This window comes from Dermacentor albipictus, chromosome 1, assembly GCF_038994185.2.
Source record: "Dermacentor albipictus isolate Rhodes 1998 colony chromosome 1, USDA_Dalb.pri_finalv2, whole genome shotgun sequence".
In the NCBI taxonomy this organism is placed as follows: domain Eukaryota; kingdom Metazoa; phylum Arthropoda; class Arachnida; order Ixodida; family Ixodidae; genus Dermacentor; species Dermacentor albipictus.
Window position 1 is genome coordinate 229712488 of NC_091821.1, and position 18291 is coordinate 229730778.

The window sequence follows — 18291 nt, forward strand, 5'->3', positions numbered from 1 at the left end:
ATAAAAATATTCTGGTCATAGTTACTCCCACTGGCATTTACTTATGTTGAATTCCAATGGCAGACTCGGAGCAGCTGACAGACTCCGCGAGCGAGCACTCGACTCTGGCGTAGAGCAACGCCTCCAAATCCGCGAGTGGAACACAACCTGCGCCGCCGGAGCAAGATGGAACTTGTATCGCCGAGTTACCCAGGATACCTTGCATGTTGTCATTTCCTTCCGCTGTTTGCTCCCAGCACCGCCGCATTGGTCACTTGTCTCTTCAGCGCCATTCACCTGCTTTTTCTTTTTCTTTTTAAGTGCAGAACGAGTATCTCGCCAAGCTTGCAGCAGCTTTTGCTCGCGAGTCGTGACCGGTGGCGCCTCCCAGCAGACAAACGTGGTATAGAAAATACGTCGCGCAGAGTTCCGATCAACTCCACCGATTTTGGCAGAGCATCTTTTTCTGCTCCACGGAGTGATTCCTGCTCTGAATCCACTCCGACTCTCTCATTGGAACACCTTACTCCCGCCCTCACTCTGTCATTGGAACAAACTTGCTCCGAAACGAGCAGAAAAACTTGCTCCGACTCCGCCATTGGAATTCAACATAAAACACTGTAGCATTTGTTACATTTTATTTAAATAAATGTGGTCATGTGTGCACACCTGTAAATATTTTGGCTTATTGTCTGATGTTGTTCAGTATGTAAAGCAAGTTATATAGAAAATAAATAAATTGAGCTTTTGAAGGCACAATATACTCCTTAAGAAACTAACTTTTCGATCCTTCATAGAAATAAGTATGAACAGGATATTACTGTGAGAGATTATGTTGCGAAGTTCGAAGAGCTAACTGCCAACTTGAACGTCTTCTAAAATTGTGCACATTAAGTGATGTGCTATTCCATTGATAGAACTCGGCATCTGACAAACAAATACACCAAGACTTCTAGTTTTATTTAGGAAGGGAAAGTTTGTCGGTTTTCATAGACCCATGAGGTTTATCACATGAGCACAAACTGCTATAGGTGCTGCACATATAGCTGAATATTCTGTAAACACACACATTTATATGCAGTCTCTGTGAACGTATCCAAGAAGCCAAGAATGACAGGCCCATATAGCAGGCGACACTACAGGCAAGCTAGGAGATGGATATAATGCGAACTGAAGTGTTCAGAAAATGCTAAATGCTGAAGCATCTGCTAGAATCAATGCACATGATTTCTTGTGGTCTCCAGACTCTGGCGACTACAAGCCCAGTACAGGTGCTTGTTGTGTGGGAGCCACTTATCGCAGCTCTTTGCAGATTTTCTTTACATATCGCCTTCTCTGGGGGCCTATGCTGTTCACGCTGGAGAAGCTCGCAGATCAGCTGCTTCTTTATGCCTTTTTCTGTAGTTTCACTTGGAACTAGTGACTGCAACCATGAGGTAGAACTTGGTGGTGGCTTCATGGGCGACATTTCTGAATGTTTGTCAACAGAGTGCTTGTCAACAGAATGTTGAACTTGCTTTCATTGTTGTGCATCATCACTCGTCACACCTCCACGTTTCCATTTCCCTTCCCCTGTGCAGAATATCAGGCGAGAATGTGCTAGCTCAGGCCGACCTCTCTTCCTTCTTTCAAATAAATTCTCTCTCTCGTAAATGTAGATAATTTTATTTTGACTTCTAAATTTTAAATGCATTTTCTTTGCAGAAAACTTCTTTAGGTGTATACTGCAGCTGTCATGCAATGGCATTACATGTCAGATTGAGATTTGGCAGGCACAACCCTTGATTTGTTGGAATCGTACAGTTGCTATCACCCAAATGTCAGTGGTAACTAGCTTTGTGGAACAGGAAAGCTTGCAGTTGAAAATTATTTTTGGAAAAATTTTAAGGCATCTTCAGTAGCACCACTGTGAGAATAGATGAATTTTTCAGGAAGTTTTTGTCGATGTACAAAACCTGGGTATCCGAATTTGAACTGTCTATCCCTTCAAGGTAGCTCTGTAACACCTATTATCTGCAGCTTTTCCTTTGGCTTTCCTTCGCTATCCACCTCCTTTTGCATTGTTAGTTTCTTCGATAAGGATATATGTGATGTCGTTGGTTCTCGACAAGTCATGTGCACATGAACCGCACTTACAATTTCTGTTTTTGTAATCGACTAGTGAACATGGCTCTGCTCAACCATTTGGACAAACCATCTGCCAATAGCTTTTTATAATCTGTGAAGGGATTAAAGCAGTTTATTGGCACAAGGGCCACACATGGTCAAAGAAAACGCCATGGCCTGGTAATGGGTTGTCACTGGTACACGACCTGTGACTTTTGAGGGGTGGAGGAAATACGGCTGTACAGATGCCTAAAAGCCTTCACTGTAAAATGTGCAATATAATATACATTTTATAAATATGATGACAAACGACATGTGCTATTAGCGTATGTTACGAAGAGGTGATAAATACGTCAGTGCCAGTAACATTACTGCCTTACCATAAGTGCCTTACCATTACTGCCTTACCATTACCTCCCTTAAGCATAGGAGCCTGGAGGCATGCATTCTACGAAACGCTACTATCGCAGCAGCAGCCTCTGTTGAGAGGATGTGCTATGAATCTGTTTGCACGTATGCATATCGATGCACTGTGCACATCTTGACACCTAGGGTGAGAGTTCATGATACAGGAGTTTTGTAGAACCCTTTAAATTATAGAGACAGTTAGTCAATAATACATTTTCATAAAGGACTTTTTTTTAATCAAAAGCTGCACACACATAACATCTAATGTTTTTTGTTGCAGGTGTGTCTTCTTCAACCCTGATGGTGCTTGCCTTTTTAGTGGTGCAGAAGACTTTCTGAAGGTTTACTGCTGGGAGCCTGTAAAAACATGCGACACTCTGGTCATGGGATGGAATAGAGTGGCTGACATTTCTATCGCTCAAAACCAGCTTGTGAGTTTATATTTGGTCTACTCCATACGATCCATTCCTTTTAAAAAGTTTCATCTGAAGAAAGCTGCAACTAGTTTTCGTCCTTATATGCATACACATTTCCGTGCTTCAACCCTTGAATTTTATCTAGCATATAAGGTTTTAACCGTTCTCTATCATTGTTCAAGCAATGTTTCCTTCTAGATGTCTAGGTGCCTTCCTGAATGTCTTCCTAGATGTCCAAGAGTGAAAAAAAATGCACTGGAATGAAGAATCCCTGTACTGCCACAGTGCTTTTCTTTTTTTAAGAAAATAGCTTTATTTTTAGTTTTTGTGCACTTCTAGAGCCCTGCATTTACAAGCTAGTCTGTTAGAATTAGTGCTCAAAATTTTTTTTCAGTTCACTATGTTATTTCAGTTCACTATGTGTTCAGTTGCAAGTTATCTTATTGACTCAAATGCATACTATTATCTTCTTGTTGGACTTCGTATTGCTGTTGAATACTGATAGCAGCATTCATAAACATGTAAACATTTAGGCATAACCGGGCAAGGTCTGTACCCCTCCTCCCCTCCACCTGTAACCAGGAAGGTGTATATTTTGTTTACACAATTTTGGGTTATTCCTGTGCCCGTCAGTGTCACCTAGATTGTCACAATTTGTTTGATATGCTATACCGAAAGATACAAAAAGGTTCGTGCTAAATAGTTTCATTTGTGAATAAACACATTCACATATATTACCATAGTTCAATGATTACATTCATGCGTTCTTAAACAGTGGTCACTTTAAAGGAAGCTGTAACCCAAGTGTTTCATTTGCAAGACATGGCAATGAGAGTCGGAATTGAAATTAATGACCATTCTAGCTTCTCCACCCTGTTACATTAACTGATGTTATAATTGCCTGAGATGAGATTGGCTGCGCATTACTTCACACCATTTAGTTTATTAGTGTTCAATTTTGTTGGAGAATCCGAAACTGCAGATGTGCACTCTAGAATACAGTGTACACATGAGATCGCCATTGCTTTAATATTAGCATAGTAGGTGGGCTTTCACTCAAATTCTTGCATCACAAGTTTCTCATGGACTTAAGTGGCAACACTGATACGCTCGGAATAGAGCCATCATGCATTTAGCTGGACACTTCAGATAAGACCAGCCTATATTTTCACTTGTGAAGCATCTGCTCTTGCAGAAAAATTTGCACCTTTTGAGGTTCTTAGAACAACCCTCACTTAAATACTGTCTTTCAGCCAAAAATCTAGCAGCAGGAGAAAGCATTAGCTCCAACCTATGTGTCTATGCAAGTTCTTCAGGCATTTCACATTTGCTCTTCACACTTTGCCCTGTGTGATCTGGACAACATTTATATTTTAAACAAGTGCCATATTGGTGGAGTTATGAAGTTTTTTTTTTTTTCAACTTTTGCAGTTAAAATCTGTGGACCCATATATCACTTGCAGATGTGCACCTCTTGAAATTCACTATTTCAACTTCTGAAAGCAAAATAATCAGTTTCAGGAAGTGTGCAAAGCAGCTCATATACCTTGTTGACATTGTGAAGCTGTTTCTTTGCAAAAATGCTTTACTTGTGCGTGATCAACTTGCATGTGTGTTGAGAGTCTCTAGTTTACATTTTATGGCTAGATAACATTTTCTTTTATTGTAATCATTTAGTTCATTGCTTGAATGCTCAGCTTGTAATATTTTATTATACCTATTTAAGCTGTTTTACGTCTGATATTATTATTCTAAGAGCCGAGTCTTTGGTTGAGACAAAGCCCCATTTCTACCTTTTATGTGTCCCTTGTAGCAATGACAAAGTGAACATCTACCTTGAGTATGTACGTTTAACAAGAACCATCTGTTTCTCAATTATTTGTAAATATGTGTTTAAAAATTCAGAACATAAGTTTATGTATTTGTGATACATAAGCATTTAACTCGTTACAGTTTAATATCTCTTGTAGGGGTAACCTTGCACCATGCTTGTTGCAGAAGGTATAAATGGTTCATGCTGTTTATATTTCAAAATTTTATTTGCAGCAGTTACATCCTAATTTGTTTCTTTTTTTTTCAGATTGCTGGAGCATTTTCCTTAACAAATGTTGCTGTATATGTGATAGACCTCAATAGGGTTCAACCATTTGGAGGGACGCCAAATAACTCTACCATGCCTCAGTACATTACCCCAAGCCCTTTCAAAGCAGGGTGAGCTTTTCTTCATTTTCTGCAGTTGCGTGGAGCTGTAATTAACCTGCCCGAAAGCACTTAACATTGTACACAATGATAAATTTGTTACTTTTGTAGCATTTGCCACTTGATATTGTAATCGATCCTGCTTCATCTCAAATGCCTTCGCTTGCATGTCCAGATTTTCATCTTGATTGCTCAATACAGTCAATGACCGATTTTCCGGACACCAATATTTCGGATATACCATAATTCGGACGCATTCGCAGCACTGCCAACAAATCTATAAGAATGTCGTAAATTTGGGACTTGAGAAGCTTCCGCCATCCGACTTTCTGGACATTTTGCGATGACCACACGTCCGAAACGGCATTAACAGAGAGCTTTGACTGGGCCCCAACTCCAACACCATGTAAAACACGGAAATACTTTTGTGCATCTTAATAAAATTTGTAGCATTTGAGTGAAAAAGTTAAATTCCAGTGACTGTTGGAAGCAGAATTTTCATTTATGGCCTCAATATTTTTACAAGGATTTTTATGTAATTGTGTGTTTAAAAAACATGGAAGCCCGAAGTTTACAAATTTGTCCCTCTGCACCAAAAACAGATATCGCCGTTCTGTGAATTGCATCCATCAAAACATCCAGTGGAAAAATTTGATATAATAATTTGTCTTACACTAATTGTTACAATGTTTACAAAGGTTTTGCAAAAGTTCTACTCACATAATAGGGGTGTACTTGATAACCATGTATAATACATCAAATCTGTCCGCTTTAGATGTTATATTGGATGCAATTTACAGAATTGCGATATTGTTTTTTATTGCCGAGTTAAAGTTGAAAGTTGATAGTTTTGTGTTTTGAAGATTTGCAATTTTTGACTATTTTTTTTAATTAACAGCTTAAATAAAAAAAATGGCTTTCAACAGTCGCTAGATTTAAAACTTTTCTTTTAAATTCAACAAACCTCATCAAATTTGGTGCAGTGGTTACCGATAAAAATGATTTCTCCTTTCCCATGTATTTAGATAGGAGCCCCTGAGCCAAACAAAGCTTCCTCTTAATCGATGTCACTTCCGCCGACATCTTGATTACCTTGCCGTCTCGAGCACGCAGATGTGCTGGCAGCCATAGCCACAAGTGCGGCAACGCTAAGCCTAGCTACATCGACATTCGCAACCAGGCTTCTTGCTGTTCGGTGCTGTGTTTTTCATTGAAAAAATTCGCCACTATTAGTAATGGCGTCGACTCTGCCTTTGTAAACCTCGCCACTGGCTTCGAAGCTCGAAAAGCACGGTGTGTTGCATAATACTGACTTCTGAAAGTGAGTTTCTCCTCACTACAGTTATGTTACGCGGGGAAGCATATGAGAAGTACTGCGGTGAAGCATACGAAGTATTAAAAGAGGCAATCTGCCTTTTGCGTGATGCGAGTGCACGTGCACTGTACCCTAGCTGCGAGTGCCATAAACGTTTTGTACGATGTCGGTGGTTCGTGCAGCAGACAACGCGCGCGTATGCAATAGCGTGGGCAGCCTGCAGCATAGTTGAAGAGGACGCGAACTCGTATATTGTTGATGCAGTGCCGATGCTTCAGTAGAAACTTCAGCTGTTCACAATGATATTCGGTTAACGTGCAGTACGTCACAATATAAGCTGACACAACACCTATGTCAATAAGAAGTCCACCCGACGCTGATGCCAATATTTGGCTGACTAGTTGGCAGACTGTGTCAGTGGGAGTTCATATTGTCGCACTAGTATGGCAAAGGGGTGACCGATGACTCGACCGACGGCAGCGAGTTGTCATAGTGTGACAGGCTTTCATGCCAACGATGCCGACAAAACCAGTGTGCTGATCGCCATGAGATCGGCCGCCGAATGAGAGCATCGCACAGACAACTCAAATGTCGCATGCAACTGTGCCTGTGTATGTATTTATTGATGCTCAAATTGAGTCAAAACATACTTCCCAAGTTGAAATGCACAATTTCCAAACCTTGCAAGCCATCCACATCGAGCTTGAAGTGGTGTCGATCTCGTTCAGCACAGTTTCGTTAGGCTTAACACAGCCTATGAGATTGTCCACTACCGGCAGACCTGAAACATAGGATAAGCAAGTATGACGAATGATGATTATGTGGTCGTACCACATTGTCCCCATTTTCGAGGTGCCCGGGATGCTTGTTCCCTTTCACCTCAGTGTGATACAACGTTTCTGATATGCGCATGGGAAGTGCTCATATGTGATTTGAGCATTTCATCATTGTTTCGTGTCAGCGGTGTACGGTTTCTGCTGTACTTGAAGTGTATAGCGAGCAGTGTCCGTACACATGCTGATATAAACAAATGTGCCATTCTTGTGTTGCATAAATACTCTGTGCGCAGTATTACCCCGCTAAAGAGCTGTGGCCACTATCATCAAAACTGAGCCAACTGAGCTATAAAAGCGGTTTTTATCATCCTATTGGTGTATATTCAGTGCAGGTCTAACAGTGTAAAATGCATGAACTCGGCTGCTACAATACGACTAACCTTTGCTAAGCATAATTGACTCCTGCTCGAACTTGATGTGGGTGGCTGGTGAGTGTTCATGTTTGTGCATTTCAACTTCCGAAGCATGTTTGGATTCATATTGTGTACGACTAAATAGGAATAGAAGAATAGAATAGAAGGAAGGGCGATGTATTTGTTCAGATGCACATTGCATGCTGGTGGGTTTTGTCGGTGTAGCTGCACAAAAGCCGTGATAATATTTCAACGACTTGTGGTTGTAAGTGACGCCGCAGTCATTGCCAACCTAGGTGTCCCACCCAGGAAGCGTTCAGTCACACAAAATGAAAATTGCGGCTGACAAATCCACAAAACCATCTCAGCTCGCTTCATGCAGCGTGCCTCTCTGCGTCGCACGATGCGTCAATACCGTACATTTTGTTTCTCGCGGAGCCCGCTGAGGTGGTGCCACAGCGCAATGCAAAAGGCATATTGTTAAGGGACACGGTATGTTTCCTATTACACACGCATGCACCTGCCATCTCCTATCAGAGTAGGAGCACCGATATGCCTAATAAATGTACTGGCAGGTCTCTATAGCTATTTCAGACGTGCCTGTGGCGATTTGAGCCCTTGGAGATAGTAAAAGGCAGTGCATTCATTTTTTAGTATCACCCGAATTTCGGACATTTTCGCAGCCCCTAGGTAGTCCGAAAAATGGGATGTTGACTGTACATTCTTCAGTAATGGCTAAATAACATTGCATCCTCTGAATATACAGTTATTTTTCTTTTTAACTAGCTTGCGTGTATAACTCCTGTTTCACTAAGAAAAGTGATTACAAAAAACTTATGAACTGGTATGTTTATTATTCACACACAAAGAATTGCACATAAATTAGATAAGATGAATAAATGCTGATATCAATTATGTTAGGTATGATCTGCACCTATATGAAAACTCATGCATGCTCTTTCATTTGAACTCATTCACTGAGTTCTGCTGGGCACTGATTGCTTCATTAAATTGAGCTTGCTGCAGAATTGAAAGGAACAAATGCAGTGTATGTAAGTGCATTAGAAAATTTATGGCTCACTTGCATAATAAAATGAAACACATTGGAATGTATTTTCATTTATCAATGTTGTACTGGGCCAAGAAACAATTATGAGTACGCATTGGTGACTTTCACAAAATTACTTAAAACGTGTGCACGCACGCCTTGCTACTTGCAGGTCTCATATCCGGAGAAGCTTCTCAAAAGATAAGAAGGATGCAGCTGACTATCAGTAAGTTCTTGACAGAAAAGTTTGCCAATATAGTAGTATGAACAATCGCTTTTTAACTGTTTGGCCAACAATATTTAAACAGTCATTTAACTGAACAGCATTAGTAGCAGCACACTTTTTGTCATTGACTAAGGAGCAAATTTAGGTGTTCAATAATCGTACTGTTTTCTTGAGTAACATATTGTGAATTCTGTAGAAGTTAATCAAATTAAAGTCAGTGTAAGCGAGTGTTCTGACAGTGTGAGAGTTCAAAAATGTTTGAAGATAAGTAATAAAGCAACTTAACCCCTTCAGGTGCCAAACAATTCTGTGCAATAAGAACTCAATTTCAGCACATTTCTGGCATCTCTAGAAAAAATTTAAAGTGTACAGCTTTGAAACGCATTGAGAATTTTCGGTTCAGTGAGTTTCATGAAGTTTACAGAATGTAGACTCCATGTGAAAACTCTCTACAGGAAGGTCAGATATGAAATTGTGAATAATTTCATTTCTAGCATACTTTAAGAGAACCTATCGAGCCACTTGAATATGCCTGATGTGAAAAACATTGCGAAAGGAAATGGAAGAAATGAGCCCACTACTTGGCGACATACTGATACTGAGAGCAAACATCCAGTCATCTATCTTCCAATTCGTTTTACTAAAACACTTTATGCATAATATTCAAACTTGCAGCACAGGTTCAATAAGAAGTGTTACAATATGTATGCAACCTTTTTTAAATATAATTGTCAGTGCTTTTGCTTTTGATGCAAAAGAAATTAAGCCATTGATGCACAAAGCGCATCAATGGCTTAATTTCTTTCGTGTATTTTTGCTTGCTATGCCTTTTACCTGCCTTAACAAATCTGCTTATTAAGGAACTGCCTAGTCTGCTGATCTGTTTTAAGTGGTGTCTATGGACTACCATTTTAGTGTATCCTATTCAACATTTACTTCAAAGCTCTTAGTGTAACTAGAAGCACTCAAAAACGTTATGTGCCTGTTTTCACGGTTTTCTGAAAAAAACTAGATCACTCAGGAAGTTTATACTTTAACGAAATATGGGAAATATTGAGGGGTATAGGGAGTAAAATGTTGGAAGTGCGTTGGTTAATTAGGGGCTAAGTGAAAGTTTGTTAACCCTCCTTTTCAGCCTATTTAAAGACATAAGGCTTACGAAGTTTTCTCGCTTTTTTGAGAAAACCAAAGACAGCAGCAATTTCATATTTAGAAAAATTGGGGGTCATGCTATGTGTGATATGAACCAAAAGTTTAATAACATGTGTAGGTTAATTATGAGCTTTGAACATGATTTCCTAGTACTCATTTTCTCACATTGTTTACATTTTTGTTAAAGTAGGGAAGTAGGGTGCATGTTGTGGGTCACATACGATAATTGTTTAATCTGTGTAGGTTATTTACAGCCTTTGTAAAAAATTACTTATTCAAGTGTTGCAGTTTACTGGCTACTTAGAAGAGCAGTAAGCGTCCAGTACTTCACAACTTTAAAAATGTATTATTTAATCACGGCATGTAAGGCATACAGCACCTCTGTGAGCTGTATTGTATACTGCATTGTTCTTCAAAAATTGTGTTTGGCAGCTACACATATGTAAGCCCCTTTTCAGTCATTGTGACATTCTACTGTTGTGCTTTCACTTGTTGAAATTTGAAGTTTATGTTGCTGTAGCAGATGATCAACTTGTCTGCCTCATGCTGAACAAAAACATTGGTATGAAAATTGCTACATCCAAGTAGCAGGGACATGTGCAGAAGCAATAAAACCTGCAAGTCAAGTGCTCAGAACTACTGAAAATTCAACTAACTTAGAGTACAATCAGAAGTGCACTCAACGTTTCAAATAACAGTGGCAAAAAAAAAAAGCTAGTCTCCTCGTTATGCAGAAGGTAAATATAGTCAATCCCAGATATATTAAACTCAAAGGGGGTCACGAAATAGTTCGATATATCGATAATTCGAAATACAAGATATGCCTATGTAAAGCTTATCTGAGGTCTCCACACATCTTGGACAGTTTCCCAGAGACCAAGAAAAGCGGGAAGTTAGCAATTTGCTTCTGTAGGGTTGCGTTGAACGTACAAAAGTTGGCATTTTTTTCTCACAAATGTTGCAAATTGCCCACGCTGCAAAATGGTACAAACCCTAAAACACTCATTTTTGCAAACTGCGAATGTGGCTTGCGGTGGTTTTAATCAAATTCAAACTGCAATGTAAAGGTCTATCCAAGAGGAGGGTGTGGTCAGATTTATTTTGGCAGCTTGCAAAATCCGAAAGTGCCATTCACAGGAAGCTTTTGTTTACAAGAATACAAACTGGGCAACACAGCATCTCTGTACCTGGAACCAGATACCTGGAACCACTCACACTAAAGATAGGATGTCTGTCATCCATGCTTTCTTGTGTAATGTGTGTCGGACTGGGAGGGCTTTTGCATTGGGCTAAATGCTTGTGTACTTAGGTATAGGCACATGTTAAAGAACACCAGGTGATCGAAATCAATCCAGAATGCCCCCCTTCAGCATCTCTCGTAACCCACTGGTCAATTTCGGGACATTAAACTACGTAATTGCTTTATAGCGTCATTGAGAATTTTCAGCTCCCTGTCTCGAAAGATGTGCTACTGCAGGCATTCTTTCATGACTTTTATGACTACTTCACTAAAATGATTCCTGAATGCAAAATTACTGTAAATTGTACCCTCAAAAAATCTCAAGTGAAATTAATTCTAAACCTGGACCCACCCTTCGAATTTCCAAAACTGGGAGTGTTATTGAAGGGGACAGCTATGTATGGAAGATATCTGAGGCAAGGTATAGTTAATCATTCCTGTGCTACTTTCAAGATTGTACAAATAAATAGGGTATTTGTAATTTCAGACACCGAGTGTTAAAAAGAAGTAACTAATTGCTTCATCGCCAATAAAGCAGCTAACATGATTTGGCAGCTACCAAACAACCTGCCATATCCCCCCTCCACCAACATTCCCAACAGAAGGAAAATAAAGTAGTGTAAATATATAACTGTATTTTTATATATAAAGGTATATTTATGAATTTTTTAAATGTATAATTGCTTGCAGAGTGATGCGTATGAAGCCTTTGGATGATGGTGATACTTTTCCATTGGAGACAGAAGGTGAAGCCGACATCAAAGATTTCAGGGACTACAACAAAATATTCCACCCGTCACAGGAATGTGAGTCTGATGCTCTTTGTATTACTGTTGAGAAAGTTACAGTGACAAGCAGTTGTTTTGTCCTTCCTTTGCTCATATGTGGATGTCAGGAATATTGGCCAATTCATTTGTTTGTTGCAAAAGAGTTCTACAAAAGCCTGCGAGATGAAAAAAGGTTCTTGAAAGAGGTATTTGTCACCTACCTGACCGTAGCACAAAGCTACAAGCTTCATTTTCTCACTTTCCAATCAAAGAAGATCAGAGAAAGCAGAAGCAAAACTATCCAAGTAGTGTGAGTGTTCTCGGAATTGTGGGCAAACTGGATATGTGTGCCTGTCTGGTGATCACTGACCGATGGTGCCCACTGCACCTTCAGTTATACTTCGGGCACATGCTCAGCTGTTCGCACTGCTAATAGTGAGGCATGCTTTGGCTATGTTAAAGGGGCCCTGAAACAAATCTTTTAAAATGTGAAAAATAAACTTGAATGAGTGTAATGGCTTTCAGTGAACTTATTCAGTGAAAAAGGGTTTAATATGAATGTCAATTAATGAACGCAATGTTTACATTCCCCATTTTCACCTATCGCATCAGTTTCGCTCAACTGGTGTGGAGCTGATAGCAGTGCCCTGAGGATAGCTATAGGGGCTTGTTTGAATGGCATATCTTATTTTGTTGTAGCGCAAGCTGAACAACAAGGACAAGAGAAAGGCACATCTGTGCGCTGTGTGTGTGTCAGATGCGCCTTTCTGATGTCCTTGTCATTCAACTTGCACTACAACAAAATAAGATGAGCAGTGCCCTGCCTACCACTCCTTTCTTTTTCTGCGGTAAAGCATTTGAGGTTGGCGTCTGACAAAGCTGCCTGAGAGCAACAAAGGAGTGGTAGCAGGAGAGGTGGGATACGTTATCAACCACCACTTCCACGTTTCCTAGAAGATCTGGTAGGGTGGTCATGTTTGCATGAGATTTTTTTTTTACTCGCAAGTAATTCGGTGTCATGAACACAGCTGCCCAAATGGCTGGCTTCTTTGGACCATTACAGTGACAGAAACCTCCTCGTTGACTTAACCCACAGTGGCAAAATAGTGTGGCCTTCAAAAGGCACTAGAAAGAGCAACCAATCTATTGTGCAACATTGTAGGCTGCCTGCTGCCTTGAGATGAATAATATTTGGCTCGCATTTTCACGGCAGCATTGTCTACAGATTGGAAATGTTTACTTACCATGCTTAAACAGTGTTTCAGTGCCCTATTGGAAATTTTGCACACAGTAGAAATCGTGCTAGAAGTTGTGAAATGCTGTCCAGGGAGTGTATTACTGCAAAAATACTTAAAATTGATTCAGTTGTAGCCGAGATAAAAACAATTAAAATGTTAGCAATCTATTATGCCATCAGGCGAGGTACACTTTCGGTAGTAATCAAGCTCTGACCAGCACCCACAAGCGATATTCCTATACAGTACGCTTCCGTGAATTTGACTGCAGTTAATTTGATCTTTCGGTTAATTTGATCCCAGCCAGTGCCCTTGCGTTTCTATGGGCCCAAACTTTCGTTATTTTAATCCTAAAATTGGCCTTCACTGGATAATTCAAACTTATGAGTCAGCACACACACGCCTGATCCCTATGGTGACCCTAATAGCAACCCCATTAGTGGGAGGTTCTGTCTCAACAGTGCTTATAAGACAGTGAATGCATTGAACATGCGTCACCTCCCATTCTAAATGCATATTTTCAACTTGCCTTAGGAAGACTTTGAAGCAATAACTGTAGCTCACAACGTACGATTACGGTATTTACCCAATTCTAACGTGCGTTTTTTGCTTATTTTTTAAAAAATAAAATTGAACCGAAAATTGCCTGTGCAGGGCATTTATACCAAAACCTAAAACCACCTTCGAGAGTATCGTATGCTTTATCGCACAACGCGAGTGCATCGCGGCAAAGCTGACCTAAAAAACTACAAGGAAGCTGACTTAAGCAAACCGGCTGCCATTGTGCAATGCACATTAAACCCGTTCCCATTTCTCTTGCTAAAAAATAAGGCACGCATAAAATTTATACTTTGTTTACGAGCTTTAATGTAATTTTTATGTTGCTTCTCTACTTTGGACACATCGAAAATGGGCTTGCCTTTTATACATGAGCGTGCTTGAATCAGGCAAATGCTGCCAAATGATCAATGGTTTGTTCTGGCGTCTTTTTACATGTTGTTTAATTCAACCGCCAGGTAATTCGATCAGTTTCGTCGATCCTGTCGGGGTCGAATTGATAGAAGTCGACTGTAATGGCTTCTCACATATCTGAACCGAAGCCACACCTCCATTTTTCACACGACCCCGACGCCCTTGACCGCCGCATCCTTTCTTTAGTCTTCCTTGTTGCTGCATGGATGTTCTGCGAGCTCTGTAGGTTATTTGTGTGCTGCAGTCTTGGTGGGACATGGACAAGCCATTGCATGTTACGCCAACTTGCTCATGGTATGAGCAGCTCCTTTGCGGAGAAGAATGCATAGATATTTTGTTTGAATTTTCAGCTGTTTTCATGGCATACATCAGTGTAATACTTTGATCATGATCTACTCACTGTTCTTGTTTGCTCACCATGCCCCAACCTGGTCAGGGAGTCTTTTCGTGGTTATGTATGCCAGTGTATAACTTGGTACCCTTCTCACATGCAAAAGCTTTCTGTGCTTAGAAAAGGTCACAATACCGTAATTGCTTGAGAACAACTTGTTATTCCTGCACCAAATGTCAGAATGAGACAGGATTTTAATGCAGCACATTGAAAAGCATAACCTGGCATGGAATTACTAATGATGTCAAGTTGATGTAGTTCTTTGAAGAGCACCGGAAAAACTGCTAGCTGAATTGTTGGGAAATCATGAAGGAAATGAGCAAACTATAGAAATTGAGTAAAGATCACCAATAAATACTTGAAGGGCATTGGAAGGTATAATATCTGCTTGTGGTAAATGCTAAATGCATATACAGGTGTTGACAAAGTTTTGCAGGATCTGTGAGTGCGTGCCAAACTGCCTTCTTTCACCCTCTGGCAAAGCGAATGCTTAGTGCCAAGGCATGGCATGGAGCATGCACATCCTTTCATGCTTGTGTATCCGCCAATACACAATACCAGATGCTTTCTTCATCAGAGGGTGAAACAATGCAGTTTAGCATGCACTTGCAGATGCCGCAAAATTTTGTCCCTGCCTGTGGCTTTACGTGAATAACGCTGGTTGTGTATACCGTATTTACTCGCATAATGATCACACTTTCTTGTAAAAAAAATTGGCACAAATTCAGGGGTGCGATCATTACGCAGGTTAAATTTCCTGCGAAAAAAAAAAAAATTTCATCCCGCGTTTTCTGCGAGATGACAACAGGTCAACAAATAGGCGGCTGCCGCTGTATGTAATGCAGGACACCAAAACAAAGATGGCGGCCGGCGGAGCAAGCCAAACATGCCAAATGCGATTTTTTTTTCTTCTCGTGAGTACATTACGTGCATTGAAACAGTTTCTTCCATATCAGTAATGAATAATATTGCTACGGAACAGTATTTTCGATGACAAAGAGGTGAGCAGGGTGAACACAACAACGACGATTAGAGGCTAGCGCGGGGTGTTGCGTCTTGGCCGTTTGCATCGGCAAGTTTGCGGCAATAACGTAGCCATGTCCACTTTGAGGGGACAGAAACAGATGGGCGCGCTTAGGTGCCAGTGACATAGAAACACATGGCCAGCATGCTGCAGAAACTGTGGCATCTGTCTTCACTACTATCCTGATACGGCACGTTTCCGCTAAGGGTGCGTGAATATCTTAGCTGTGTTACAAGCGTCGGTTTATGAATAGGGTACGCTTTTAACGTATCAGTGTAAACGTGGCTACTATCGTTGCCACTCGCGATTTGTTGCGTGCCCACTAGTGCAGATGAGAAGAATCGAAAGGTGCCTTTTTTGTTGTTGGCCACAACCATTATAAAGCCTACACATAATGAAGGCAAATTTGGTTGTACCTCTTTTTGTCATGGAAGTGTGGAAAGTGATGAAAGTAATGAAATGGGGCATCTACTTAAGAATGTTTAATGCGTGCAGACTGCTTGGTTTGTCTTGAAGAGTCGTTCGCATAGCATTCGACAGATAGTAAGCACAATCATTATTAGCTAGACTTGGCATCCAACATATCAGTGTGGCAAGTTCGAGGTGCGATCATTACATGGAAAAATTAAAAAATAGAATTTTGACGACAAAATTCAGGGGTGTGATCATTATGCAAGTAAATACGGTATGTAGCTGATATTGTTTCCATGACATCATAAAAATATTTCATGGCGATAGAATATTTCAGATAATTGTTGAGGATTGCTTAGTTTTTCAGGTGACCTTTCTCGTTTAGGTTTGTGTACTAGTGTTCACTATCATTTCAATTTTGCTTTTTAGCATCTCTGGAGACTTTGGTCGAGAACATAAGTATGAATCCAGTTCCTATGCCTTTTTTGTATGCTTGCAAAACTTTTTGAAATTTAGGTGCTGCAGTGTGGCTACATTGTGATTGCGCTTCTCATTTGCCTGAATGTTATGGGTTTCACATTTTGTCTTATTTTGTTCCTTGGAATAAAACAGTCCCAGTCAACACATTGATGTAAATAGAACTTTGGCAGGATATTGGCACAAGAAACACTTGTAAAACTGCTCGAGAGAATCATAGGCAGTTATAGGATAGTGATGCTACTTTTGGTAGAATCTTGTATTGAAACAGGCTGTAATGAAATTGTCAATACCAAAATATTTTGAGAGTATCCCTAATTAAACTTGTTTGACCACTGCAAGAATGAAAAGATATGTCTTTATTTTCTAAAAGTTTAGTTACACTGAGGTTTGTCTGTGTCTGTCTGGACTCTTTTCTTAATCAGAAGCAAAGTTTGCTACGTTCCTTGGCTTTCAGTGTAGTAACTTTCTCACTGTCCACAGCTCAGCTCTGTTACTATAATCTGAAAACATGGTTAGTAGCACCTTCTCCGCCTTCTGCTGACAGCTATTGGTGTTGTCAGTGAGCTTGTGCATTGGGGGTAGATTACATCAAACTCGGGATGCTCGATGTCTTTGCATGGAATAAACTTCCCACGTAAGCAGTGCAGGAACCCCTGCATACTTTTTATTCCAGCGGCACTTGCAGATTCACTGCATCTTGATCATTGCAGCAGTGCCATACTTTAGAATCAGAACCATATGAAGCCAAGGCATAATGAAGCCAAAGAAACTATAGGGGAAATTATTTGTTGCTTTAATTGAAATGTAGAAATGATAAGGCAAAGGGAAATGAATGTGGATGGAAGAAAGAACTTCCAACTAATGGGAGCTGAACCCACATCTGTATTACATGCATTACGAGAAATAATTTCCCCTATGGTTTCCTTTGCTTCGTTATCAGATGGTTTCATATGGTGGTGAATAAAAAAGATCTGGCCCCTCGGTTCTCCTACTTATTGTTCACTAGCCACTCATCACATTTATTCCAATGAAAAATTGAACAAGTCCGGAGCCTCAGTTTCAGCGGTGCATACTTGCATCAATAGTACAACTATGTCAGCAGAAGGTGCACAAAGCACTTACAGCCAAGCATTTGTACTCATCTGAAAGGAAATTCAAGCAAGCTCTGTAGTACACAGTATGGATAAGTTACCATGGAGCAACTAAACCTTTAATGCTTTTTAGGGTAGACTAATATGTTAAGCTAGTACTGCCATGTTTGCTATTGTGAATATAGCCAAACATTGCATATGTAAGCATCTCTTCCCTAGAAAGTCGTCCTCACATTTACATTTGTGCACACAACGTTGCAACATTCTCTCTGGTCAGAACACTGGAACATGGGTACAATGTTTAGTCTCAACTTAAAAAAAAAAAAAAAACTAGCCCAGCTTGTTATTCTTACTGAGGAGTGAAGCTGCAGTGGATGTGTACTTTAGTTTTGTTCATTCTTTAACAATGATCTTTGAGGAGCTTAATTTATTGTTCATGACTGCTACCACAGCATTCCATTACTATATTTAACTTCTCTAGGATTGAGCCATTTCAAGTACACAAAAATAAGGAATAATACATCACAAGGAGTCTTGTAATAAAACTAACCTTTGAATGCCTTGTGTGCCAATTTTTGTGGTTTGAACATCCTCCAAATGTCATGTGTTCACTGGGATATGTTTGGAGTGTTGATTGGCATG

The 18291-nt window shown here is 40.1% G+C and overlaps 1 protein-coding gene across 5 annotated transcripts in view; it reads left to right on the forward strand.

Annotated features, from left to right (window-relative positions):
* kat80 (katanin 80) overlaps positions 1 to 18291 on the forward strand; it is a 204711-nt gene that overhangs the window by 123714 nt on the left and 62706 nt on the right. For 3 of the 5 annotated variants that reach the window (XM_070531014.1, XM_070531011.1, XM_070531010.1), the window contains exons 8-12: positions 2774 to 2924; positions 4990 to 5120; positions 8833 to 8886; positions 11969 to 12084; positions 16508 to 16537. In XM_070531014.1, coding sequence (XP_070387115.1) covers positions 2774 to 2924; positions 4990 to 5120; positions 8833 to 8886; positions 11969 to 12084; positions 16508 to 16537 — 482 coding nt within the window. The remainder of the gene's footprint in view (positions 1 to 2773; positions 2925 to 4989; positions 5121 to 8832; positions 8887 to 11968; positions 12085 to 16507; positions 16538 to 18291) is intronic. The other 2 variants (XM_070531012.1, XM_070531013.1) reach the window with 1 other exon arrangement.